The sequence below is a fragment of the Podarcis gaigeae genome (assembly GCF_964106915.1).
Source record: "Podarcis gaigeae genome assembly, chromosome: 2".
In the NCBI taxonomy this organism is placed as follows: Eukaryota; Metazoa; Chordata; class Lepidosauria; order Squamata; family Lacertidae; genus Podarcis; species Podarcis gaigeae.
In genome coordinates, this window is record NC_139679.1 from 117787535 (window position 1) to 117815240 (window position 27706).

The window sequence follows — 27706 nt, forward strand, 5'->3', positions numbered from 1 at the left end:
AGCAGTTGTCTCTAGTTCTCTTCTTATAGAAAGACCTGGGGCAGAGCCCCTGAACAGCCGGGACAAAAACTCTCTAGCATTATGAAATCAAAAGAATATTTATTTAAGAAATACAGCATATCAGGCACACACAACTGGCAGACGAGACGACAATCATCAACACTGAAACCACTAGCTACCGCTGCCTTCAGCTGTTCCCAGCCAGAGACGGCAGGGTATCGGATCTTTTGAGTGTAATTTACCACTCGAGTCGGAAAGCAGAGACGGGCTGTCCACATTGCATGCGTTTCACAGACAAAGTCTCGCCATATAAGAGCCAGACGAAGAATCCCGAACGTTCCCGAAACACCATCGCTTAAGGTCAATAAACTCCAGCTGGGCAGGTGCCTGCGATCACAGAATCACGGAATTGTAGAGTTGTAAGGGACTCACGAGGATCATCTAGTCCAACCCGCTGCAAGGCAGGAATCTCAGCTAAAGCATCCGTGGCAATTAGAAAATCCCGAGAAAATCCCTCCCCTCCCGTGAGTTCAATGGCTTAATTAATCATGCAGATTTGGGGTAACATCAAGCATATATTTTTCTTTCTGGGGGTGGGGAAGTGGGATTAAAAATAAAGGTAAGGAAGATGAGCCGGACAACAGGAGTGTGGCAGCTCTTGTGCCATTGTTCTGCCAGGATTCGACCCGCCGGAATTCAAACTGAAAATGACTTAAGGCTTGGAGAAGCAATGGCTGATCTCTTCCCTAAGATCGATGGCCTCCATTTGTAAACAGAACTTTGCGGCCTCAAAATGGAATCTCTTGGTGCAAACAAGATGGCATCGGTTTGGTTAAGAAGGCAATGCAATATAAAGCATTGATATCAAAGCAAGAACAGGGAAAGGTCCAGATTTTCTCTCCTGGAAAGAAGCGTTGATGGATATCCGTTAAGCAAGGGCATCCTTTACAGGGAGCAGCTGCTAAAATAAAATAGCACACACACAGCCAAAAGATGCAGGAGATCTATAGAGGTATTCATGCATTGCACATAAATATATTTTGGGCGCCAGAAAATGCTTCCTGGTGGAGTGACTGCAGAATCCCCTCTGAGCCAGACAGAGTTCATAGTCCAACATACGTGAGCAAAATTCAGTAGGGTGTCAACTAAGGAAGGATAAGGAAATAACTACTTGCCTGGGGCAAATAGACTGGGAAGCTTTTGTAAAATTAGAAGAGCTTTCACCCACAATCTAGGCCATTGGTACTGTGCGGCTAATACAAGTCTGCTTGGACAGCTTATTCTTTCTTCCTCTGATGAGGATTAGGAACTTTTGCAGACAAGTTGCAAAGTCTAGAGTAAGGCAAAGAGTTCTTTGGCAAAGTCAGGGGCGTGGTGGAATGGAGAACGCTGCAAATGAACTTTCCAGAGTTGCATAGCCGCAGGTTAAGAAATCATGGGTACCTGAATGGCATTGTTGACAATTTAATACATACAGAGTCCGTCAAGGCATAGATAAGTGCACAAGCATATACTATATACAGGCATATAAACATAGCATCCCAAACCACAAGAACAGTAAAAAAAAAAAAAAATTACCCATGCATATTTGCAAATAAAAAACTAAACAAAATATAAAGACACGTACATACTCCGTTTAGGCAATACATCACCCACCTACCATGGACTTTTAAACAGACAATTCGGCAAACGAAAGGCATTCAGGATCACATGAAATGACTTTTTGGAGCAATGCTATGATTCATATACATGTTTAGTGTTAAGAACCGGCAGCCTGGAGAGTCAGTTGCCATCTGCCCTATACAGTGGTTCCTTGGTTTACAAACTGAATCTGTTCCGGAAGTCCGTTCTTAAACTAGAGCGTTCTTAAACCAAGGCGTGCTTTCCCATAGCAGCGAGGGACTCAATTTACAAATGGAACACACGCAACAGGAAGCAGAACATGTTCTGCTTCCAAGGCAACGTTCGCACCAAAACACCAACTTCCGGGTTTGCCGCATTCTTAATCCAAGTTTTTCATAAAATACTGTAAGCTGTTCTTAAACCAAGGTACCACTGTATATTGAAAGCAGTATCATGCCACCTGAGGCAGTCATGGCTTCCCCCGAAGAATCATGGGAAATGTAGTTTGTTGAGGTTGCTGAGAGTTGTCAGAAGACCCTACTATCCCCCCTCACAGAACAACAAACCCCAGAGTTCACTGGGAAGGGGGACCAATTGTTAGACCACTCCGGGAAGTGTTGCTCTGTGAGGGGGATAGTGTAAGGGGGGGTGTCTCCTAATAATATTTATAATTTATAATTTATAATGCACTCTGGGCAGCTTCTAGCAAATTAAAACACCAGGCACAGTGAAACACCAAACATTAAAAACTTCCCTATACAGAGCTGCCGTGCTCTACAGGCCAAGGGAGCCTCGTTTGTCTACAGACAGCTTCCAGGTCATGTGGCCAGCATGACTCTGGCAAACAAGAGCAGCGCACGGAAACTTCATTTACCTTCCCGCTGTAGCAGTACCTATTTATCTACTTGCACTTTGACGTGCTTTCAAACTGCTAGGTGGGAAGGAGCTGGGACCGAGCAAAGGGAGCTCACCCCATCGCGGGGATTAGATAGTTGTTTATTTCCACACAGAAATAGTTCCACAGGGCGGGCGCCACTACCGAGATGGCCCTCTGCCTGGTTCCCTGTAACTTCATTTCTCGCAGTGAGGGAACTGGCAGAAGACCCTCGGCGCTGGACCACAATGTCTGGGCTGATGGGAATGGAGATGCTCCTTCAGGTATACCGGGCTGAGGCTGTTTAGGGCTTTAAAGGTCAGCATCAACACTCTGAATTATGCTTGGAAACATACTGGGAGCCAATGTAGGCCTTTCAGGACCAGTGTTATATGGTCTTGGTGGCTGTTCCCAGTCACCAGTGTAGCTGCCGCATTCTGGATTAATTGCAGTTTCCCGGTCACCTTCAGAGGTAGCCCCACATAGAGCGCGTTGCAGTAGTCTAAGCGGGAGATAACTAGAGCATGCTCCACTCTGGCGAGACAGTCCATGGGCAGATAGGGTCTCAGCCTACGTACCAGATGGAGCTGGTAAACAGTTGTCCTGGACATAGATTTGACCTGTGCCTCCATGGACAGCTGTGAGTCCAAAATGACTCCCAAGCTGCACACCTGGTCCTTCAGGGGCACAGTTACCCTGTTCAGGGCCAGGGAGTCCCCCCACCCACCTGCCCTGTCCCCCAAAAACAGTCGTGTTGGGATTCAACCTCAATCCATTGACCGCCTTAACTCTTAGCACCCTTAATGAACTACAGTTCCCAGGATATCTTGGGGGAATTCCCCAGCTGCTTAAAAGTGGCATCACAGAGTCTCCAATGTATGGTGCAGCTGGGGCCCGAGACTTACTTCTGAGTAGACATGGTGGAGGATTGCACTGTAAAAGGACTCTCCAGGATAAACAGTGGCAGGATCTTTGCAAGCTGAGATAAAGGCAATAGCCATACTGGATATTTAAAGCACACACCAGGGCCCCCTCCCAAATCCTCAGAACGGTGGTTTACCACTAACGGAGCTATAATTCCCAGCACCCTTAAGAAACTGGTTCCCAAGATTTTTTGGGGAAGGAAGCCATGTTCTCCAAATGTATGGCGTGCCTCAGATAGGAAGACCTCTCCTCCCTTTTAGGATTTGGTGGCCAAGTCCCATATCCCAGGGATGACAAACAGGAGTCTGGGTGCAGGGAAAGGTGGATCAATGTGGCCCCTGAGGCCTCATTATGTGGCCCTTGGGAGTCTCTCTAGACCAACACCAGCCTCACTCCACACCCTTCTGGAGAGTTTCTGCTGGACAGTAAACATGATCCCCAAACTGCCTCTGGACAGGGAGCAGGAGAAGGGTCTGTGAAGGTGTGGAGAAACTAGCCTATTGTACAAAGGAAAAAAATGTGAATTTGCCGCTCCGGCCTCATTTGCTTCCGGCCTCGCCCACCACTGGCAGGTGGAGCCCAGAAGGTTGCCTAGAAAGGAACGTGAGGCTGGAAAAGGTTCCTTACCCCTGACGCGGCCCGTAATGTAGGGGACGAGAATTCGAAACTATCTGTCCAATACCAGGTGGTAGGAAACTTAAGAGCCCTGTTGGATTACACCAAAGATCCACGCAGCCCTGCTGTGGCCAACGAAGACCAGAAGCAGTAGCGCTTCCTCGCTGTTCCCCTCCCACCCCGCAACTGCTGGTTTTTAGAGGTAGACTGCTTTTGGACCTGGAGGCTCACGGCTCACAAAAGCCCTCTCGCTCCCCCAAATTTTTCTCTAGCCAGAGCAGAAGGAGAAGCTGCCAGCCAGACCAAAGGGCCCATCTCTCCCAGAGTCCTGTTCCCCAAAGCAGCCAATCGGACACTTCCAAGAAGCGCACAAGCGTTGCCTTTTGCTTCTGAGCTGCAGGGGGGAAAGGGGCGCACGCCAACACCTTATTTACACGTTTACGGGTTGCAACTCTCCCCTAAGAACAGGGCTCACCAAGCCCAGGAGAACCTTGGCGCTAAGTCCTGAGTGTTAAAGCTTTTGGGCTCATTTCCAGATCAGTCCCTAAGAAACCCATTTGGCATCTTTGGGAAGCTCACCAAGCCGGGCGGGAAACACCAACTCCCCACCCCCAGGGGTTTCTCTCCAGCATCTGGTATACTGCAACTGAAAATGGAGGTTCCGCATTTTGCCTTCATCGGCAGACTTGACCTCCCTGAATCCGTCTGATCTTTTTCTTTCTTTTTAAAAATCCATCTAAGCGTCACCGCCTCTTTTCGACAGCTGGTTCCGTTACAAGTTCACCATTTCCTGCGTGAAGGTGTCTCCTTTTTTTTTTTTTTTTGCCAGTCCTGAACCTATCGGAATTGCCTTTAAAGTTAGGTTTTAATTCCAAGATCCTCCTTTTCTTTCTGTCCTTCCAATCTGGATGTTCGTTTTGGTATAGTGTTTGTTTTGCCTACATAAGATGGCATCCCTGCTTGGGGCAGGGTCTCGTCTGCGTTCTGTACACTGCCTAGGCTTTTAGGTGCTCGGCAAATAATTTATTAGGGTTCTGCTTTACACCTGCTCCGTCTTGCTTGGTGGTGTTGACTTAACTGGCAGCAGCTCTCAAGCCGGGTGGGGGTAGGTGTCTCTCCTACACCACTTGCTAACGGATCATACTTTGAAACTGAACCTCATACCCTGGGGAAACTGGGTAGCGTTTCTCCCTCTCTCCACTGTCTTTATGAAACGAGTCTGCTCAATGAGGCATGTGCTTTTATTTATATTCTCTGCTCCTCAGGAAAGCAAATGCGGCTAATTTTCCCACGAGCGGCGAGGCTTCGGTGGTTCCCCCCACCTTGCCTAGCCTCAAATAATCTCTCGCCTCTCGCAAACGTAAAATCCAATCTTCACAACCAGCAGCTTTCTCGCACCATTTCCGATTGCAGGTAGAGAATGGAACGCTTGACTGGTCCTCTCTCTCTTGCTCTCAATTCTTGCACGTAGGAAACCTAGCATGTCAGGGGAAAGGCCCTGAGATGCTAGCTTTCTACACACGGGGTGGTGTCCTTGAAAAATAAACGTACGGTGAGAGCATTCAAAGGCGAAGCTTCCCACCTGCGGCCTGATCCTTGGTCCAGCCCCGTTGAGAGACACGTCCCGCGGTGGTCCTCCTGCCAATCGTGCGCTTCTGCTCTGGGGAAGTCTTCCGAGAGCAGCTCAGAGCACGGGCAAGCCCTCCTGCCCTAGGTGCATCCTCTGGTGCTTCACGAAGTACGAGCTGGTGGTGAAGCTCTTCCCGCAGAAGTTGCACTTGTAGGGCTTCTCGCCGGTGTGGGTCCGTTTGTGGAGCACGAGGTGCGCCTTGCAGCTGAAGCCCTTGCCGCAAGCGGTGCAGGTGTAGGGCTTCTCACCCGTGTGCGTCCTCTCGTGGTAGAGGAGGGCGGAGCGCTGGCGGAAGCTCTTCTCGCACGTGGAGCACTTGTAGGGCCTCTCGCCCGTGTGGATCCACTTGTGCTTGACCAGGTCCGAGCTGCGGTGGAAGCTGCCGCCGCAGTCGGAGCACTTGTAGGGCTTCTCACCCGTGTGGATCCTCTCGTGCTTCACCAGGTCCGACCTCTGGTGGAAGCTGCGGCCGCAGTAGGAGCACGTGTGGGGCTTGTCGCCCGTGTGGAAGCGCTCGTGCACGATCAGCTTGGACCTCTGGCTGAAGCACTTTTCGCACGTGGCGCACTTGAAGGGCTTCTCGCCCGTGTGGATCCTCTCGTGACGGGAGACGTCCGAGCTGCGGTTGAAGCTCTTCCCGCAGAACGAGCACTTGTAGGGCCAGTCGCCTGTGTGCAGGCGCTCGTGGGCGATGAGCTTGGCCACCTGGCAGAAGCTCTTCTCGCACACGGAGCACTTGTAGGGGTTGGCCCCCGGAGGGAAGCCCTCCGGCCCCAGGAACCCCGAGCTGGGGTTGAAACTTCCCCCGCAGTTGGAGCACAGCGACTGCTTCTCTCCCGGCGGGGTCCCTTCTGCGGTGGCCCCTTCTGGGCCGTTCTCGTGATGCCCCTCCGGCCCGCTCTGACCCTTGTAGCTCTCTTCCATCTCACGGAAACGGCCAGCGGATTCCGTCCCGTCTGCTGAGAGCCCGTGAGATTCCGCTCCCTGAAGGGTTTTCCACCTGTTGGCCTCATTCTCGTTGATTTGCCCATCACCTGCTGGAAGAAAAAAAGAAAATCCGAAAACAAGTTAGGTTCCTTTACCCCTGCAAGAGAGCAGGCATCGTGGGGGGTTGGACTAGATGTCCCTCGGGGGTCGGACAGGAGCAAGTCAGCAATATATCACACTGAGGACCCCTGGACAGTTAAGTTCAGCCAAAGGCAACTAGAGTGGTACCTCGGGTTACAGATGCTTCAGGTTACAGACGCTTCAGGTTACAGACTCCACTAACAAAGAAATAGTACCTCAGGTTAAAAACTTTGCTTCAGAATGAGAACAGAAATCGTGCTCCAGCGGCACGGCGGCAGCAAGAGGCCCCATTAACTAAAGTGGTGCTTCAGGTTAAGAATAGTTTCAGGTCAAGAACGGACCTCAGGAACGAATTAAGTTCTTAACCCGAGGTACCACTGTATGGGGTGCAAAGATCATCTCGCTGTCAGGCTGAGGGAGCCAGCGTTTGTCCACAGACAGCTTTCCAGGTTATGTGGCCAGCATGAATAAACCGCTTCTGGTGCAATGGAACACTGTGACGGAAGCCAGGGCGCATGGAAACGCTGTTTACCTTCCCGCCGCAGTGGTACCTATTTATCTACTTGCACTAGCATGCTTTCAAACTCCTAGGTTGGCAGAAGCCGGTACAGGGAAACGAGAGCTTACCCATTTGAACCACCGACCTTCTAATAGGCAAGCCCAAGAGGCTGAGTGGTTTAGACCATAACGCCACCCGCGTCCCTATATTAGCAAAACCCTTTATTAGCAAAACAGGATCCACACATGAGTGTCGGGCCTAATGAGCACAGCAACTCAGGTCTTGGCCCCGTGGAGCAGTTGCCGAGGCTGAAGGTCTGTGCCTCCTCTCCAGGGTTCTCTCTAAGCAATCGGAGACTGTGACTGCGTGGCTGCCTTTGCTTCCCCTGCTTCATGCCTCCCCTGGTTCTGGGAGACCAGGGGGAAGGGAGGCTTTTTTCAGCAGGATGGAGAGACACCTGTGACCCTCCACCAGCCTGGCCCATCACTGCCTCTTGGCCTCCCTCTTCCTCCAGTTCAGCTTCTGCCTCTGATTCCGGGCTTCTCTCTGCCACAGACTCTCCCCGCTCACTAAGCCCTGTTACCCTTTTAGGGGAGCACTGAATTTGGGCGCTGCTGAAATTGGAGACCCCAGTGTCCATCACTGGGTGCAACAAGGTCTAAATCCAATGGCTTCTCGTGGCAGTGTGGAGATCTGCTTCTTCTTAAGGGTCAAGGTCTGGCCAGGGCTAATTCCCGACAGCCATGAACGAAGTACAAATGGGAAAAACGTGCCCATCTGAACCCCTCTGTGGCTCAAAGTGTTTGCTCCGAAATAAACATACAACCCACCTGCACGTTTGGTATAAACCAGGTCCCAAGACTCCTGAGTTTTGACACACACAGATGCAGCTGCTGGGTTAGCTCAGTCGGCAAAGCCTGAGACTCTTAATCCCGGAGTCATGGGTTCGAGTCTCATGTTGGGCAAAAGATTCCTGCATCACAAAGGGTTGGACTAGATGGCCCTTGAAGGCCCTTCCGACTCTGCAAACCTACACAGCAGGAATGGCTTAACAGTGGCACTTCAGATGGCCAGAGATTACGGAAGCTGTGATCTCCAACAATGCCTGGAAGACATTGGGTTCCTCGTTCCGGGACTCCAACTCCTATCAGCCCCCAGCCAGCCTGGCTGTTGTTCAGGGATGACGGGAGCTGTTCTCCAGCAGCATCTGACAGGCTACAGGTGAGGCACCTTGCTCCTCGGTCAGGAGAAGCCCTTACCCACGGAGTGGCCGTCTTCTTCGACTTCCTCCTTGACGGGCCTCCCAAGCTGCCTTTCTGCGCTCCTGCTCGCCGCGTGCTCAGTGTCGGGGAAATTTACGGTCACCACATGGAACATCCCTGGGCCCTGAAAACAGCAGTGAGCATTTTATTTTGCTTTGTCGTTATTATTTCGTGAATTTATACCCAGCCCTTCCTCCCCAGATGGAGCCCAGATGGAGGGAGAGTGCCTCAACGGAGCAAGTGGCTGAATTATTCCCAGACCATCGCTGCCTCTTGTGGCAGCAAATTCACTGTGTGAAGAAGGACTTTAGCTTCGTGGTCCACCTACGACAGGGGTGGCCAACTCCCAAGAGACTGCAATCTACCGTATTTTTCGCTCTATAGGACACTCTTTTCCCCCTCCAAAAATTAAGGGGAAATGTGTGTGCATCCTATAGAGCGAATGCAGGCTGCGCGGCTAAGCCCAAAGCCAGTTAAGGGAGACGGAGCACTGCACAGCGCTCCATCTCGCTGTTCTAGCTTGGGGTTAGCTGCGCAAAGCCTCCCCAGGGCAGCGGGGTGCCTTCACCCCGCTGCCCTGCAGAGGCTAGAAAGGCTGTTCCCAAGCCAGAACAGCGAGACAGAGGGCTCTGTCCCATGGTCCGGTGCGTCCTGTAGAGCGAAAAATCCGGTACTCACAGAATTAAAAACTGGCAGTGATCAGATCGGATCAGGTCAAAGTTATTGAACTTTTTTTAGGGTAGCAGAGATCTACCACTGTCTACCACAGACGTCCAGTTGGACATGCCTGACCTACAAGGTCTAGTGCTACTGGGGCGTGTGTGTGTCTCCCCATCCACATTCTTCACACCATCAATAAGTTTTTACACCTTTACTATGTCTCCTATTACTTGCCACCTTTTCTCTAAACCCCAAACCTTGTACCCTTTCCTCAAAATCTTTGCTCCATCGCCTTCATAATTTCAGTTACCCTATTCTGGATCTACAATATCCTTTTTGAGGTGAAGAGACCAGAACTGCCACGGATTTGTTTGACAGTGTCATGAGAGCGGCAGTTTTATTTCCAATTTCTCCTCATGATCCCTTACGTGGAATTTGCCTTTCCCCACAGCTGCCGCACCCTTCATCAAGCTATTTACTATAAGTGCTCCTGGTCAGTTCCCGGTCAGCATCCTTATTTTTGTATTTTGTATTTTTGTAATTCTAAGTTGCTTTAAACAGGTTTCTAGTGTTGTGCAATCTTGTGTTTCAATATTAATGGTGTGTTTTATTTGTTGTAAGCCACCCTGGGACCTTAAGGCGAGGAGCAGGTAACAACAACAACAACAACAACAACAACAACAACAACAACAACAACATTTTGCCCCAATGATTATATATAGTTTGCAATGAACTGCATTTGACATTTTATTGCCCGTTCACTCAGTTTGAAGAGATTAGACATCTCCACAATCCCTTTTCGTTCTCATTAACACGAGCAATTTAGTACAATCAGAAACCATGCTCACCCTGAGGCACACGGTTAACTCGAAACCATTAATTATCAATTTAACTATTTAATTATTATTTTAAAAAAAATTAACTTTGGGCAGCAAAGTGTCTTAGAATAGTCCTGCTCCCCCCAAAGGCTCTTTGGAACTGTAGTTTGTTTGCTGTTGTCTTTTAGTCGCTTTCCTTGCGGAAATGGCTCCGTGACTTACAGGCGCAACAGAAATGCTAACATCAATTATGATCAAACACAGCCAAAGCTTAAAAACCCACATCTGCACAAGTAAAAGACAGTCTTACAGATCCTTCCCTACTAAAAGAGGCCACAAATACTTAAAAACCTTTCAAACCAAGGGACTGAGGTAAAATGGAAAGTTTTCACCCGACCCTTTAAAAGAGAAAATGACAACCAGTGTTTCTTAAGGGTGCTGAGAGTTGTTAGGAGACACACACGCACAAAGCTACAATTCCCAGAGTGGCTTAATCCCTTTTCCCAGAGAACTTTGGGAACTGTAGCGCTGTGAGGGGTATGAGATCGCCTAACGGCTCTCAGCAACCTGAACAAACTACAGTTCCCAGGGCGCTTCTGGCGGAGGCCACAATGATTCGAGTGGTATAAGAGGGCTTTGAATGTATTGTGCAGATGTGGCCCCCCCATCTGGAAGCAGATCTCCTCACCTTCTGGTCCTGCCTGCCCTCCTCCTGGTGCCTCTGCAGGAAATCCTCTGCCAGGGCCACCGCCTGGGCGCAATTGTGAGGGTGGCATTCCTTGACCCAGCCCTCCATCTCCGGGGGAAGGACAGTCAGGAACTGCTCCAGCACCAGCAGCTCCAGGATCTGCTCCTTGGTGTGCCTCTCGGGCTTCAGCCACTGCTGGCACAGGTCCCAGAGGCGGCTGCAGACCTCACGGGGACCCTCGGCCTCCTGGTAGTGGAACTGCCGGAAGTGCTGGCGGTTCGTCTCGGTGCCGGCGGGTTCCTCGCTGCCCTCCATCTCCTCCTTCACTTTCCTCTGATCTCGGCCGGCCGGCGGCCCCGTCCCATCAAAGCCGGCCGGCGGGGGGACGAAGTGCCCTTCCGCGGGCCGGTGGCTGGTCGTGGCTCCCCCGTCAAAATGCGCCGCGGGTGCCTTCATGTCCCCCCACGAGGTGCTGCCCGGAAGCTGTCGGGACCCCCATCCCGAGCGAGGAGACTGCACCCCGCCCAGAAACTCCTGCCATTGTGCCTCCCACTGCTGCGACGACATGCCATCCTCTGGTTCTTGTTTGATGTGCTGCGGTCCTCTCCACCTCAGGCCTTGCCTGTCGGACCCCATCTGGGCGGCACTGGGGCTGGCACCCTGCCCGTCCAATTCCACCTCTTGCTTCAAGCCCGCCGGCTCCGCGTCTTCCATTTTCAGGGCTAAATTTGCCCCTCGTTCCAGCCCAGCCCGGAACTGGAGATCCAGAGGCAACTCGTCTCTCCGCTGGGCCGCCATTTTGTCCCGCTACAGACCTTTTCTCCTCCTTCTGCCCTCGGCTGCGACGGAATTGGGAAGGCCTGGGCTTCGGGGCCTGCAGTTACATCACGGCGAAACGGGCCGTTCCGCAGGGCACGCGGGATGAATTTTTGTTGTTCGTCTTGGGAGAGTTGCAGGTCATACTGAAGCGGCTGGCATTTTCTCCCTGAAGAAAAGAAACACAAATGGGTGTCAGGTGAAGAGACAGGTGAATGTACCCAGAAAAGTGCCAGTCAAGTCCTCGAGAGACCCGAGTTCGAATTCTCACTCAGCCATGACACTCGCTGGGAGACTTTGGGCAAGTCACAATTGCCCTCAGCCTGACCTACCTCACAGGATGGTCATGAGGGCCAAAAACCAGGTGGGGAAGCTGGCTGTCTATACCACCTTGAATTCCTTGGAAGACAGGCAAGATATAAATGTTTTCAAATAAATAAAATAAAGCAAACACCCTGTGGAAATGAAAGGAGCAACATTCAGTCAATTAACTCCTTAAATTAATTTGAAGCTTTTTCTTTTTAACCCACCCTTTAATTGGTTAAAAGTTTCCATCTCTTGAACCCTGATGATCCAGGCAGTAGAATATTTTGTGGGGAAATGTCATTTTTATTCAATTAAAAAGACCTATGGGGAAATGGAGAGGACAAGCCACATCTTAAAATAAGCTTCCCGTCTTCACTCTCCCTTAATAGGGTTGTCAAGGAAATAAGCAACTGTTTTACTTTTAAAAGACATCTGAAGGCAGCCCTGTTTAGGGAAGTTTTTAATGTTTAATGCTGTATTGTGTTTTTAATATTCAGTTGGGAGCTGCCCAGAGTGGCTGGGAAAACCCAGCCAGATGGGCGGGGTATAAATAATAAATTATTATATTATTATATTATATATATTTCAAATAATTTTTTAAGGAAACTACCAAAATTGTTGAGCCTTATTAACAAAAACCCAAAAGTTGATGAGATTTTTTGGGTTGTGTTTTTAGGGGAACCAAAATTGTTGGGCTTTTTTTAGTAAAAGCTACAAGAATTTTTGAGTTTTGGAGCTTTTTAAAGACATTTCCCGCATGATTTAACCCCTATGTCCTACAGAATCAGGACGTAAGAATGTTTGCAGTAAGAATGCTTCTTCTGACATTATTGACCAAGATTGTGCAATTCCAACCATCACCTTTGTTGCGAAGCCTCCAGTTTACCTCTTTTATTGAAACTATAAACTGTACTGTGTTTTGCTTGGAGCAGTTTTTAATTGTGTTTTTATAACCTTGGATTGTATTGTTATAACCTTTCTGTGGGACCTTGCGGTGAAGGGGCAAGGCAAGGAACCCTCAAGAGTAAAGCAATAAATAAATCATTTGAAAACAAAGAAAACCCACTTCTTGCTTCAGAACAGGTTTGATATAAGTAAAAAAAAAACAAACAAAAAACTGCTCCTTTTCCTTTATGGGGTACCAAGAGCCCATATAGAGTCCTTTTGTAGGTTCTCTATCGGTAGGAGAAAATAACGGAGGCCAACCAGAGAAAATTGAGAAGCAAAGCAGCTCGTAAGCCTGATCTTTATTGACTGTTGCAACAGGGTTCTCCCCCACACACAGGAGAGAGGATGAGGAGGACCTCGAACAATGGAACGCAAGGCCTTATATATCCATTTTGCAATTCCCTGCCCTGGAGCTCCAGATCACCCCTCCATACATACATCACAGAAGTGGTGTAGACCAAAACCACCCTCCAGATACATCATACCTCCATCAAAGAAAAGGCGGTCTACAACAGAAATCTGAGTGCGTTGTTTCTCTCCAGTCTGGCAGGTTACCTGTTAATGGTAGCCTGATTGGATTACCTGGGGAGCCTGGCCAGTCTTTCATAATGATAAATACTTAGTTCCTGAGCCAGGTCACGGGCTCACCCTATTCATACACAGACATACCCTTAAGACAGGATTTGTGAACGAAAAGACAATGGGGAGGCTTTTCCATTTTCCTTCGACCTTACAGAGAAATATTTGAGGTCAATTTGGGAGGGACAAAATGGTTTCCAGATTTTTTATGTGGGGTTTCAGACATGTGGTTTATATATACATTATTGATGTGTGATTTAGTTATTTAGTTAATGTAAGTTTAATTTGTTGGTGTTTTATGTTATGTAATATTTTTCTTTTCTTTGTTGTTGTTTTTTGTTTTGTCTTTTTTGTTGTTTTAATGTTTGGGGTTGTATAATGAATTGAAACTAATAACAATTAAGTAATATATATATATATATATATATATATATATATATATATATATAGTTGTGAACATTTATCATAACAAAATACAAATAAAGTTAAATGTCTGGAAATATGGGTTGCAGTTCTATTAGAAATCCTTCTGGCGCATGACAGAGTGCATCTCCCGGATGAGATATCAGCTGAGCAGCTGGAATTGGTTAGGAAACTTAATCATGACAGCTCAACTTGAGGAGGCAAAGGAAGAGCAAAATGCATACAATTTTTTTAACAGTTGAGCAGGCTTTATGCTATACAGTGGTGCCCCACAAGACAAACGCCTCGCAAGACGGAAAACCCGCTAGACGAAAGGGTTTTCCGTTTTGGAGGCGCTTCGCAAAACGAATTTCCCTATGGGCTTGCTTCACAAGACGAAATGTCTTGTGAGTTCCTGCGGGGTTTTTTCCCTTTTTCCCCCCTTTTCCTAAGCCCTAAGCCGCTTATCAGCTGATCCGCTAAAAGCCGCTAAACCGCTAATAGCGCTAATCCGCTAAGCTGTCAATGGGCTTGCTTCGCAAGACAAAAAAACCGCTATACGAAGAGCCTCACGGAACGGATTAATTTCGTCTTGCAAGGCACCACTGTATATTGGACTTCCCCAACCAGGAGGCCTCTTGATGTTGCCGGACTCCAACTCCCATCAGCCCCTGCGAGCAGAGCCAATGGTCAGGGATGATGGGAGCTGGAGTCTGGGATCCGAAGTCACAGCTTACCACAACACCCCTGATTTACATACTTAGAGTAAGTCCCACTGAACCCAGGGGGGTTGAATTCTGATTAAACATTAATTGGGCCATACATTTAAAGCAGTAAACACTCCTGGCTTCCCCCAAAGAATCCTGGGAGCTGTAGTTTGTTTGGGCTGCTGAGAGCTGTCACGGGATGCCTATTCCCCTCACAATTCTCAAAGTGGTTTAACAAACAATCCTTTTCTCCTGGGCAGTTGGAGAATTGTAGCTCTTGAAGGGGCAAATTTAAATCTTAGATTTTACAAGGTAAACACCAGCATTTTAAAAAATGCATTGTAGCAATGAAATGCTTCCCTTGTTGGATTAATTCTCCTAAATTTGCTCTTGATGCATTTACAGCATAACATTAATCCAACGGGTTGAATCGACAGTATATGAAGTTTAAGGTTTTTTTTTAAGTGGATGCTTGTTTAACTTGCTCGTTTCAGCTGGCCCTTTATTTGTTTGGTGTATTTTAGCACGCATTGTTGTCCATTTCATGACGCAGTTGGCTGTTATTATTTTATGTTCCGTTCCCCGCCCTGGTATTCGTACAGAGGAAGGGCAGGCTATAAATATTATAAAGAAATGAATAATAAATAAAAGTGCCTAAAGAAAATTATACCACCAGAAGTTCAACAGAATCAGCATCAAAACCATGTAAGCACTAAAGGACATAACATAAAGAACATATCAAATTCATGATTGTGTTGTTGTCATTATTGCTGTTACTATTTGTTTTCTCTCTGTGAATGAGATGATTCTATGATTCTACAGTGGTACCTCGGGTTAAGTACTTCATTCGCTCTGGAGGTCCGTTTTTAACCTGAAACTGTTCTTAACCTGAAGCACCACTTTAGCTAATGGGGCCTCCTGCTGCCGCTGCGCCGCCGGAGCACGATTTCTGTTCTCATCCTGAAGCAAAGTGCTTAACCTGAAGCACTATTTCTGGGTTAGCGGAGTCTGTAGCCTGAAGCGTACGTAACCTCCCAGTACGTTTCCGAGCACAATTCAAAGTGTTGGTGCTGACCTTTAAAGCCCTAAACAGCCTCGGTCCTGTATACCTGAAGGAGCGTCTCCACCCCCACCATTCTGCCCTGACGCTGAGGTCCAGCGCCGAGGACCTTCTGGCGGTTCCCTCATTGCGAGAAGCAAAGCTACAGGGAACCAGGCAGAGGGCCTTCTCGGTAGTGGCGCCCGCCCTGTGGAACGCCCTTCCAGCAGATGTCAAAGCGATAAACAACTACTTGACATTCAGAAGACATCTTAAGGCAGCCCTGTTCAGGGAAGTTTTTAACGTGTGATATTTTACTGTATTTTTGGTTTCTATGGAAGCCGCCCAGAGTGGCTGGGGAGGCCCAGCCAAATGGGCGGGGTATAAATAATAAATTATTATTATTATTATTATTATTATTATTATTATTACATGAGATACCACTGTACATTACAACATTGCCGTGAAAACACGGTGGGTGTTGCCACATAAGTGCTAAAATATCTGCCTATGCTCACTGAATATGCCTCTCAAATACAAATTATGCCACAGCAACAGAAGGCAAAGCGATGATAACCCAAAATCTTGAAGATGAAAGAAGCTATTGGGAATAATATTTCTCTCTGTGTGTGTGTCTGAGATTCCTTTCCCACCCTTCACCGTAAGGTCCTGGGGGGTTACAACAACATAACCATACAATTAAAAGCGAGTGAAATGGTGTACGCAATTATAAAAACAAGTAGAACAATTCCAAACAAAAGTAGCACAGTACTGATTAGCCAATACAGAAAGATTCCAAGGTGGACTTGTAAAAGGGTAAAAGAGTATTAGGGAATGATCCATAATGAATTGAAAAAAATGTTCAAAAGTACTTTGCCAAAAAAACCCCAGAGTCCTTTCAGTTGGGGATAATTCAGACTGAAATTCCCGGCTGTCAAAAAAAGGTTGTTTATGTATGATACTACTGTGGCCTGTGTTTTGTTAGCCCCAAAATGGAAAACGAGTGAGGTCCCAACTAAAGAAGAACAGCAACTTAAGATGACAGAATACGTGCAGCTTGCAGACTTAACATATAGAATAAGAGAACAAGAAAAACGTACATTTAGAGAAGATTGGAAAACGTTTATTGAATATTTGGGAAATAATTGTGTACAGCTGAAAGCTGAAAGCCTTAGAGGTGGTTTAAAATAGAAATTTGAGAGTATGGCTTATCTCCTGTCTGTCAAGATACCTCCTGATCAAGCTTGCCAAGTCCTTAGAAATGGTAGACACCTTAGTTCTTGAATCCATTTCTCAGACCTACACCTACTGGTACACAGATGTTCTTTGGACATCTTTAAAAAGCTTTGCTTTTAACAAATACTTGCCAGACAGGTTTTGAGGAGGGGAAGCCCATTCATTCCAAGAAGTTTATCTATTCACAGGATTTGAAGGATTTGCAAGTGGGAAGAACTATTGGGAAAGGTTTTCCAAGATGAGCCAAGATGGATTCAGGATTGCTCTGTGTAAAAAGTGCATTTTTCTTCAGGAATACTTCCTAATTTTTGAAGGGTAAAGGATTGGTTTTAAACAGAGTGTGTATCTACTATGTGTGTGCACCTTAACATTTTTATAACACCACCACCAAAGACTTCTCGGAACTATTAAGAGTGCTGGGAACTGAAGTTCAGTTCTGCAAGGGGGAAAACTGCAGTTTCCAGGATTATTTGGGGCAAGTCATGTGCTTTAAATGTATGGTGCCCACTCCTACCACCACCAACCTCTGCCCCAAACCCTCGCCAGGCAGAAGACAAAAGGGTGAGTCACAGCCCCATCTTTCCCTGGGCCCTTCTTAAGTGTAGGTAGCCGTTCAGCCAATAAACATCCATCAACACACAGGAGAAAAATCTTGGCCAAAGATGTGGCCAAACCAGTTCCTTCTACACTTGCTATTTCTGGGTCGTTTTTTTTTACAGACCAAGTTGCAGGGTTAGTGCAGAGCCCTCAAGGTCATAGAGAGCCACCCCCTGGCTTAACCCACAAGTTCTCATGTGGGTTATTAGATCGCAGGCTTTCAGCCAGGGACTGTGTTGTCATGTTAAACAATAAATAGAACAAAAATAATAATTAACAGCAACAGCTATAAACAGATCCTGAATATTTGCTTGCTTCCTCATTGGGTCTGAGAATGTGGCCAGGAAACTTAGGAACTACCTTACTACTGAATGGGGGCGCCGGTCCTTCTGGTTCAATATTGTCAACCCAGACTGGCAGCAGCTCTCCAGGGTTTCAGGCAGGGATATCTCCCAGCTCCACTGGGAGACTGAACCTGGGATATTCTGTACACAAAGCAGAACTTTTACCACTGAGCTATGGCCTTTTGTGTATTAGGATAACACAGGATTCCAGTTTTGGGAAAAGAGTAACAATAACAAGACTGAAGTCAGCCTAAGGCTGCTCTGAAATGGTGGGACCTTTCGGGTGGAGAAGGGCTCTTTTCAGAAGGGGGGGAAAGCAGCAAAGGGGGACAACATCTCTTAGTCCTCATGCCTTACTGTAACCAAGCCTAAGCACATGTAGCTGAAAGAGAGCCAGTGGTGGAATTGTGGTTAGAGCACTGGACCAGGACCCAGAAGACCCGGGTTCAAATCCTTGCTTGGCCATGAAACTCACCAGGTAACCCTGGGCCAGTCACAGTCTGTTTGACTAACCTACCTTGCAGGGTTGTCGTGGGACGACCTACCTCCCAGGGTTCTTGCAGGGGGTTGGACGAGATGGCCCTTGGGGTCCCTTCCAACTCTACGATTCCACAGAGACGAAAATGGCAGGGAAACCATAAATGCTGCCTCCTCAAACTCTTTTGGCAGGGAGGGGCAGCTGGGATTACAGTGGTACCTTGGGTTAAGTACTTAATTCGTTCCGGAGGTCCGTTCTTAACCTGAAACTGTTCTTAACCTGAAGCACCACTTTAGCTAATGGCGCCTCCCGCTGCCGCCGCGCTGCTGGAGCACGATTTCTGTTCTCATCCTGAAGCAAAGTCCTTAATCTGAAGCACTATTTCTGGGTTAGCAGAGTCTGTAACCTGAAGCGTATGTAACCCGAGGTACCACTGTAAATAAATGCATTTCCCCAGACCGCTTTCCTGTCCATTTGTCCATTTCCTGCCTCTGCCCTCTCCTACCCCTTTGCACTGCAAGCTCATCGAGGCAGAGACACGCGCGGTCGCCTCTTGCCACTTTGCCACAGGCCTGTCCTCGCAAATGGACGGCGCTGGGGAAACCAGGAGGAGATTTTGTGCTGGGGGGGAAACAAGAATCGGCAGAGGGGTTTTGTGCGGGGGGGGGGGGGAAACAAGAATCGGCAGAGGGGTTTTGTGCGGGGGAACAAGAATCGGCAGAGGGGTTTTGTGCGGGGGGACAAGAATCGGGAGAGGCGTTTTGTGGGGGTGGGACAAGTATCGCAGAGAGGTTTTGTGCGGGGGGAACAAGAATCGGCAGAAGGGTTTTGTGCAGGGGAACAAGAATCGGCAGAGGGGTTTTGTGCGGGGGAACAAGAATCGGCAGAGGGGTTTTGTGCGGGGGACAAGAATCGGCAGAGGGGTTTTGTGCGGGGGAACAAGAATCGGCAGGGAGGTTGTGTGCGGGGGGACAACAATCAGCAGAGGGGTTTTGTGGGGGGGGACAAGAATCGCAGAGAGGTTTTAGGCGGGGGGGGGACAAGAATCGGCAGGGAGTTTGTGTGCGGGGGGACAAGAATCGGCAGAGGGGTTTTGTGCGGGGGGACAAGAATCGGCAGAGGGGTTTTGTGCGGGGGAACAAGAATCGGCAGTGAGGTTGTGTGCGGGGGGGACAAGAATCGCAGAGAGGTTTTGTGCGGGGGAACAAGAATCGGCAGAGGGGTTTTGTGCAGGGGAACAAGAATCGGCAGAGGGGTTTTGTGCGGGGGAACAAGAATCGGCAGGGAGGTTGTGTGCGGGGGGACAACAATCAGCAGAGGGGTTTTGTGGGGGGGGACAAGAATCGCAGAGAGGTTTTAGGCGGGGGGGGACAAGAATCGGCAGGGAGTTTGTGTGCGGGGGGACAAGAATCGGCAGAGGGGTTTTGTGCGGGGGGACAAGAATCGGCAGAGGGGTTTTGTGCGGGGGAACAAGAATCGGCAGTGAGGTTGTGTGCGGGGGGGGGGGACAAGAATCGCAGAGAGGTTTTGTGCAGGGGAACAAGAATCGGCAGGAAGGTTTTGTGGGGGGGGAACAAGAATCGGCAGAGGGGTTTGTGGGGGGGACAAGAATCGGCAGAGGGGTTTTGTGCGGGAATGCAAAGGCCACATCCTCCCCACCCAGCCCCTCTTTCCTAAAAGGATCAGGACCGCAAAAATCTTGGAGGGGGGACGGGGCGCAGGGCTATCCGCCTTCCTGGATCTGGCTTAGCTGTCAAGGGCGCCCCTCCCCGCCCCTCTTCTCCCCCTCCCGGACCCCCTTGCCTGCAACACCCCCGAGCGACGCCCGGGCGGCTTGGAGAAGCCCGCCGGTCCCTCCTGGCAACTGACCTCCCGGGCGCAGCTGCCTCCGCTCTGCAAGGAGCCCTGGCCGGGCGCTGGGTCTTCCGGGCCGGGAGGGCGAGGGAGCAGCGAGGGGCCTCCGCTCTGTCCCAGCCTCCCTCTCCCGAACGAAGGATGGGCAGAGAACGTTCCCCGGGCGCCTCTCCTCGCCGCCGCCGCCGCAGCTCTATCGTTTTAACTCTTCGCGCGCGGGCGCGCTCCCCAGGTGGCCGGCGCTGAGGACGCGCCCCTTTCGCCGCCCCTTGGAGGACTCGCTTTTCTTTAGGAATGCATGGGCAGCTGCTTCTTTTTAGAGCTTCGGCGGGCACAAGTGCTGCCTGCGAGTGGAACGCAGTGGATGTAGCCTACCTTGATTTCAGCAAGGCATTTGACAAGGTGCCCCATGATATTCTTGTAAAGAAGCTGGTAAAATGCGGTCTTGACTATGCTACCACTCAGTGGATTTGTAACTGGCTGGCTGACCGAACCCAAAGGTTACGGTACTTATCTTCTTGGCTTGCGAGTTGCATGACTCTATACCCTCCAACATTTCTCCGATGAAAATAGCGATGTCCTACTGAAAAGCAGGACATTCCGGGATCAAATCCAGGACTGTTTCTGGAAAATAGGGACACTTGGAGGGTCTGATTGACCAGCCCAGGTACACCAGTGAAAAAGTCCATAGGCACCATGGCACCCTGTATTTATCACCTCTCATTTTAAAAACTTCTTTCTAACAATAACTCAGTTGCATGCTACACATTTACAGAGTATTGTCCCCTACCCCCTACCCGAAAATAATCCTGGTAACAGTGGTTTGTTAAGGGTGTTGGGAATTGTAATGCTGTGAGGAGGTCAAAACTGTTATATAATTACCTTCATAGACCACATTTTTCTTCCAAGGAGCTTAAGGGAGTGTACATGCTTCTCTCTCCCCCTCCCCCAATTCATCCTCACAACGACCCTGCGAAGTAGGTTAGGCCAAGAGGCAGTGACTGGTCCAAGGTCACCCAGTGAGCAGGATTTGAACTCTGGTTGCTCTAACCATTATGCAACACTGCCTCTCTACGGTTGTAGTTACTGTTGTTGTTATTAATTAAATTTATGTTGCTCAAAGCAACCCAAAACAACATACAGTGGAACCTCGTGTTACAGAACGGGATCCGTTCCGGAGGCCCGTCCGTAACACGGAACTGACGCAAGCCGAAGTGCCGCGACTGCGCATGCGCACGGTGCGATTTAGGGCTTCTGCGCATGCGTGAGCGGTGAAACCCGGAAGTAACCCGTTCCGGTACTTCCGGGTTGCCGCGCGACGCAACACGAAAACACGTAACCTGAAGCGAACACAAAGTGGGGTATGACTGTACAGTACAACCAAACAGTTTCCAGATTCTTTGAGGGGTCCTTTACCTTTTTTTACCCACAATGGGGGCTAGGAATTGTAGCTCTGTGAGGATCATTTGGGCGGAGGGGGAAGTCATGTGCTTTTAATGAACAATGTGTATACAGTCTTTGAAACGACCCCTTAGCCTGGGAGGGTGGGATATGAGCCTGTGGCCCACCCCACTGGATACTGGATTTCACCTCCCCAACCAGCATTGTGAAGAGTCAGAGGTGATGGGAGCTGTAGTCTGGGAAATGAGTCAACTACATTTTCCAGGATCCTTGTGCCATGAATGGGTTTTACACATCTTTTATTCTATGAAACCCTGGAGAAGCCACTGTCAGTCAATGACAACAATACAGAGCTAGGCCGACCAGAGGTTTGATTCAGAATAACGCAACCTCTAAGTTATTATACTTAAGGCAAATCAAATCTTAAGTTGATTTACAGTGGTACCTCAGGTTAAGGACTTAATTTGTTCTGGAGGCCCGTTCTTAACCTGAAACTGTTCTTAAGCTGAGGTACCACATTAGCTAATGGGGCCTCCCGCTGCTGCTGTGCTGCCGCCATGCGACTTCTGTTCTCATCCTGAAGCAAAGTTCTTAACCCGAGGTACTATTTCTGGGTTAGCAGAGTCTGTAACCTGAAGCGTCTGTAACCTGAAGCGTCTGTAACACTAGGTACCACTGTATTACTAGTGAGCACTGCCCAGAAATTAGAAGGAGGAGGAGGAGGAGGAGGAGGAGGACAAGAAGAGAAGAAGAAGAGTGGTTTTTTAATGCACAGTGCAATTTATGAATTCAGTCATATCAAAAATCAGGCAAATTCACCTGCTGCCTGGGGCTGATGGGAGTTGTAGTCTGAAACATCTGGATGCCACCAGATTGGCAAAGATAGGTGTAGAAGCGAGCACAATGGGATTTAATAATAATAACAATAATTTATTATTTATACCCCAGCCACTCTGGAAGGCTCCCAACAGAATATTAAAAACACAATAAAACATCAAATATTAAGAACTTCCCTAAACAGAGCTGCCTTCAGATGTCTTCCAAAAGTCAGATAGTTGTTTATCTCCCTTACATCTGATGGGAGGGAGTTCCACAAGGCTGGAGCCACTACTGAGAAGGCCCTCTGCCTGGTTCCATGTAACCTCACTTCTTCCAAGGAGGGAACTGCCAGAAGGCCCTCGGAGCTGGAGCTCAGTGTCCGGGCTGAATGATGGGGGTAGTAGAATTTTCTGAGTAAATCTCCTGTTGCTAGCAATGCATTGCATATAGACTCATTCAGAAATAAAGGGGGGTATCAGTTAAGTGAAGCAAAAAATATCCAACAAGAAAACAAGGCATGTTTAAAACCACTTCTTGTCACACACTTAAACAAGCTGTTGTGAATGTTATATTCTGCCTTACGATGGAACACATCTTTTCTAGGGGACGTAAACTTTTTAAATTGTTTGAATAGAAATGTTGTGCATGTTTTGTTACATAGTAATATTAAGACGATAGGTCTCTGTCCTCCAGGAGCTTACAACCCAAATTCTGACACAGGGCGGAGAAGTTAATCCATTCCCTTGATCATTTGGGTTGCTGTTTTCGGAAATTTTCCCAACTACACAATATCCTTTTTGAGGTGAGACAACTAGAACTGTACACACTATTTGAAATGCGGTCGCACCATAGATTTCTCTAATGGCATGCTTTTAAAAATAAAAGTGGGTTGTCAGATTAATGATAAGGAACTGGCTTCTGTTCACTTCCCCCCACCCTACTCATTACAACTTAAGTGGTGTCTCCCAGATGTAGTCTCATGTGTCTGATAAGATTCTCCCGCCGATTGAAGCGTTCCCCACATTTCGTGCAGCGATAGGGTTGCTCTCCTGTGTGGATCCTCTGATGACGGAGGAGATCTTGGCTCCAGTTGAAGCTTTTCCCACATTCTGAACACTTGTACTGTTTTTCTCCAGTGTGGATTCTCTGATGGCTGATAAGGTTCTGGCTCCGGTTGAAGCTTTTCCCGCACTGGGAGCACGTATATGGTTTCTCTCCTGTGTGAATTCTCTGGTGACTTATAAGGGACTGGCTGAGACGGAAGCTTTTCCCACACTCATGGCACTTATACAGTTTATCCTCTGTGTGGCTGCTCTGATGCCTCGTAAGGTTCTGGCTGCGGCTGAAACTTTTCCCGCATTCCAAGCACTTGTGCTGTTTCTCTCCTGTGTGGATTCTCTTGTGGCTACGGAGGTTCTGACTTCGGTTGAAAGTCTTCCCACATTCTGAGCATCTATAGGGCCTCTCTCCCGTGTGGGTTCTCTGGTGGCTAATGAGAGACTGGCTCAGATCAAAGCTCTTCCCACACTCGTTACACTCATACGGTCTCTCCCCTGTATGGGTTCTCTGATGTCGGTTAAGGCTCGATTTATCACAAAAAGTCTTGCTACAAATGGAACACATATACGGTTTCTCCCCTGTGTGGGTTCTGTGATGTGAAGCAAGGTTCGTGTTCCGGCTAAAACTCTTCCCGCAGTACAAACACTGATAGGGTTTTTCTCCTGTGTGGGTTCTCTGATGCCGCTTAAGGTTTGAGTCGTCTCTGAATACTTTCCCACATGTGATACATTTATTCTTGTCCTCTTCAGTGTCTATCATCTCCTGAACATCTGGTAGATCTCCACCTTGAAAAGCAGAGGATTTTTTCCTGCCGTCCTCTGATAGGGTTTCATCCCGTCTATGTAGTTCATCTGGGTTCCCAATCTTCATTTCCACATCCATGGTCACAATCTTTCTTGTGACATCCTGGATGTTCTGTCCTTCTGCTCCTCGTTCTCCCAAATGGCATCTGCTGGCAAATACACATATAGAGAGTGACAGTTTAAGACAGCAAGGGAGAAACAGGACCTTCAAAATAGGGCACAAATTCATTCATTCATTTAAGACACAGGTATGTTTTAAGCAAAAGGCATGGAAACCCGTGGCGCTCCAGATGTCATAGAATTGTAGAGTTGGAAGGGACCACGAGGGCCATCTAGTCTAACCCCCTGAAATGCAGGAATCTTTTGTCCAATGTGGGGCTTGAACTTACAACCCGCAGGTTAAGAGGCTCGTGCTCTACCAACTGAGCTATAACTCCCATCATCCCTGACCGTTGTCTATGCTGGGTGAGACTCAGGGGAGTTGCAAGTCTGAGACAACCACCTCCCAGCCCCCCTGGGTCTGGTGCTACCTGGAGAAGGGAGATCCGGCCTCAGAAGGGTGCCCTTCTCTTGCACCTTCCCATCTTGCTACCACAAAATGTTGGGGTGGGCTTGATCTAGATCAAGGGAAGTAATAGTGCCACTGTATTCTACGCTGGTCAGACCTCACCTGGAGTACTGTGTCCAGTTCTGGGCACCACAGTTCAAGAAGGACACTGACAAACTGGAACGTGTCCAGAGGAGGGCAACCCAAATGGTCAAAGGCCTGGAAACGATGCCTTATGAGGAACGGCTAAGGGAGCTGGGCATGTTTAGCCTGGAGAAGAGGAGGTTAAGGGGTGATATGATAGCCATGTTCAAATATATAAAAGGATGTCACCTAGAGGAGGGAGAAAGGTTGTTTTCTGCTGCTCCAGAGAAGCGGACACGGAGCAATGGTTCCAAACTGCAAGAAAGAAGATTCCACCTAAACATTAGGAAGAACTTCCTGACAGTAAGAGCTGTTCAACAGTGGAATTTGCTGCCAAGGAGTGTAGTGGAGTCTCCTTCTTTGGAGGTCTTTAAGCAGAGGCTTGACAACCATATGTCAGGAGTGCTCTGATGGTGTTTCCTGCTTGGCAGGGGGTTGGACTCGATGGCCCTTGTGGTCTCTTCCAACTCTATGATTCTATGATTCTATGGGCTGCTATCTTGGCTGGCTTTAAACGTGTTAGGCAAATTCAAGGAGGATTTTCAATGGCTACTGGCCAAGATGACTCTCATTTATTCATTCATTCATTCTAAAGGGGAAATTTGGTTTTGAGGCCTGGGGTGACTTCGGGCCTAGGTGGGGTCACCTGTCCTCACCTCCACTTCCACTATATATATATAACCCACCCTCAACTCACCAGCCCCGCTGGAGTCGTTCATCCTGCGCCCGTGGGAAAGCCGAGGGCCACTTTCCCACGGTAGGCTTGGGAGGCCCGGAAGTGACGCTCCTTCCTCCGCCTCCTCTTCGCTCCGTAGAGCCTCTCTAGGAAAGGCAGACTCCGCGAGCGAGACGAAGGCAAAGACTACGGATCCCAGCAACCTTTGCACCTGGAAAGGTTCCCGGGGAAAAGGAAAACCACAACTCCCAGCAACGCTTTGGGCCGCCGGGGGCGGCACCCGTTTGCAATTGAGCAGTCTGATTGGCTGCGGTTGGGAGGCAGAGGCGGGGATTGGCTGGCAGAGCGGAAGTGCTGGTTGGAATTGTTGTTTATAGCAATTCAACTTCAGCGTCTGAGAGACTCGGCTGTATGATTTAGCTAAGGAGCGGGGCTGAATCCTGCCATTGCATATGGATATGGATATGGCGCGGCATTTTTAAAATTTATATATATATATTTTATATATTATATATATATATATATATATATATATATATATATATATAGTTTTCAGTTTTATACATTTCATTAATTTTACAATCATTTTAACATGTCAAAACCTGACTTCCTCCTCTTTCTGTGGTTCCTTAAATTTATTTTTTAATATCTTCTGTATATCCAAATTAATTTAATTTGCTCATTTATTCATCTACTTTAAATATATATTATAAATCTGCAGGTTATTACAATGTTTTTATCTGTTTGCAATTTATCCGTAAAAATTCAATAAACCATTTCCATTCTTTTATAAAAAGTTTGTTATCTTGATTTCTTATTCTTCAGTAAGTTTTGCCATTTCTGCATATTCCATAAGTACAAATTAGATAGTTCTGGCCCTATAATTCCCAGAAGGGATATAAGGGAGCAGATGGTCTTTGAGGTATCCTGGACCCCAGTAGTTAAGGGTCTTGTGAATTAATTGTATTTAAAATTGCTGTGACCAACCTGGAACTTAGGGTGAAGGCGAAGGAATAAATTATCATTGTTATAACGCGTGTGGCTATAAAGAAAAACAGAGGACTCCCCACATGTTATAAGACATTTTGGTTAAGCTGTTGCCTTCTGCACAAATAGTTGTTTGCGACAAGAACTTAATGTTATGAGACTGCAGTTATGTACAGTACATTTTTTCTGGGGAGTACACAAGGGTATGCATATCCCTAAACATTTTGTGAATCTTTTTAATTTTGTCCATTTACTGTATTTACTTTTCCAGATTTGAACTATAAAATGGTGATTTTCTTGAGTCAAACTGAGAGTACCCCCTAAACATTTTTTTAAGAAAAAAAAGCACTGGTTGTATATGTATTGCCATCTGGGTTAGGGTGGGGTGTTTCATTTTTTTCTCTGTATAATGTAATATGTTGAAATGATTTAATATAAATATAAATTAGTATTAATAATAATTAATAATCTTTTAATTTAAAAAGTGTTTATGCCCCCAAACAGCATTCCACTCGTCACAACATCTTGCACTCCGAATGTGCTGCCACCTGCAGCACATTCATGTCCGACTCTTTGTGACCCCCTGGACCAGAGCACACCGGGCACTCCTGTCTTCCACTGCCTCCTGCAGTTTGGTCAAACTCATGCTGGTAGCTTCGAGAACACTGTCCAACCATCTCGTCCTCTGTCCTTGCACCCTCCATCTTTCCCAACATCAGGGTCTTTTCCAGGGAGTCCTCTCTTCTCATGAGGTGGCCAAAGTATTGGAGCCTCAGCTTCAGGATCTGTCCTTCCAGTGAGCACTCAGGGCTGATTTCCTTAAGAATGGATCGGTTTGTTCTTCTTGCAGTCCATGGGACTCTCAAGAGTCTCCTCCAGCACCAGAATTCAAAAGCATAAATTCTTTAGCGATCAGCCTTCTTTATGGTCCAGCTCTCACTTCCATACATCAGAAAAGACTACAAATCCCATAAAGCTTTGGATCAGGAAAGGGTGGTAGAGGGAGAAACACTACAAGTCCCAGCATTCCTTGCACACAATGCCTTTTTCTCAACCCCCATTTTCAAAGGAGGGGAGGGGATCCTGCTGCCGTGAGGTCACTGGGGGGGGGGGCGATGTCTTCCTGGAGGGGAAGCAGCTTTGTTGGGAAATCGGGGCCCTGCAGCCCCACACCCCGGGGGCTGTAAGGACCTTCCTTGCTTGCAGGGGCTTCCTTTGGGTGCATTGGAGAAGTAGGCTCTGGATCTTGCCTGCTTGAATCCTGCACAGCCTGTGAGTGCTGGGAAGCGGGGGGGGGGGGCAG

At 48.0% G+C, this 27706-nt stretch overlaps 5 protein-coding genes and 1 long non-coding RNA gene across 10 annotated transcripts in view; 2 read left to right on the top strand and 4 right to left on the bottom strand.

The window, feature by feature from the left end:
* Positions 1-27706, top strand: part of LOC310837528 (uncharacterized protein) — a 331410-nt gene that overhangs the window by 221335 nt on the left and 82369 nt on the right. The gene's annotated exons all lie outside the window — the stretch shown is intronic.
* LOC310837236 (uncharacterized protein) overlaps positions 1-27706 on the bottom strand; it is a 501393-nt gene that overhangs the window by 68317 nt on the left and 405370 nt on the right. The gene's annotated exons all lie outside the window — the stretch shown is intronic.
* LOC310838295 overlaps positions 80-27706 on the bottom strand; it is a 31815-nt gene continuing 4188 nt past the window's right edge. Inside the window, exon 2 of the long non-coding RNA XR_014560900.1 lies at positions 80-2414. This is a non-coding gene — a long non-coding RNA (uncharacterized lncRNA). The remainder of the gene's footprint in view (positions 2415-27706) is intronic.
* On the bottom strand, positions 1575-20104 carry LOC310837467 (uncharacterized protein). Of its 2 annotated transcripts, XM_083724098.1 has the most exons (4): positions 19962-20104; positions 10662-11646; positions 8493-8619; positions 1575-6703 (listed from the first exon to the last, which is right to left on the bottom strand). In XM_083724098.1, exons 2-4 carry the CDS (start codon positions 11457-11459, stop codon positions 5721-5723), a joined length of 1908 nt encoding a protein of 635 aa, XP_083580224.1. In that variant the 5' UTR covers positions 11460-11646; positions 19962-20104; the 3' UTR covers positions 1575-5720. The 2 variants fall into 2 exon arrangements, with proteins under 2 accessions (XP_083580224.1, XP_083580225.1); XM_083724099.1 differs by lacking the exon at positions 19962-20104 and having other exon boundaries at positions 1575-6700; positions 10662-11645.
* Positions 22278-25519, bottom strand: LOC310837873 (uncharacterized protein). Its single transcript, XM_083725081.1, has 2 exons — positions 25438-25519; positions 22278-24198 (listed from the first exon to the last, which is right to left on the bottom strand). The coding sequence occupies exon 2, from the start codon at positions 24126-24128 to the stop codon at positions 23139-23141; it is 990 nt and encodes a 329-aa protein (XP_083581207.1). The 5' UTR covers positions 24129-24198; positions 25438-25519; the 3' UTR covers positions 22278-23138.
* LOC310837598 (uncharacterized protein) overlaps positions 27448-27706 on the top strand; it is a 202246-nt gene continuing 201987 nt past the window's right edge. For 2 of the 4 annotated variants that reach the window (XM_083724443.1, XM_083724444.1), the window contains exon 1: positions 27459-27675. The gene's annotated coding sequence lies outside the window, so the exon portion shown is untranslated. Of the gene's footprint in view, positions 27676-27706 lie in introns of all 4 variants that reach the window. The other 2 variants (XM_083724446.1, XM_083724447.1) reach the window with 2 other exon arrangements.

Coding starts and splice junctions, on each gene's coding strand:
- LOC310837467 (XM_083724098.1), bottom strand. CDS start 11,459: ATGGCGGCCCAGCGGAGAGACGAGTTGCCTCTGGATCTCCAGTTCCGG. Junction 8,620..10,661: donor AGGGCAGGCAGGACCAGAAG/GTGAGGAGATCT, acceptor TGCTGTTTTCAG/GGCCCAGGGATGTTCCATGT. Junction 6,704..8,492: donor AGAAGACGGCCACTCCGTGG/GTAAGGGCTTCT, acceptor TTTTTCTTCCAG/CAGGTGATGGGCAAATCAAC.
- LOC310837873 (XM_083725081.1), bottom strand. CDS start 24,128: ATGGATGTGGAAATGAAGATTGGGAACCCAGATGAACTACATAGACGG.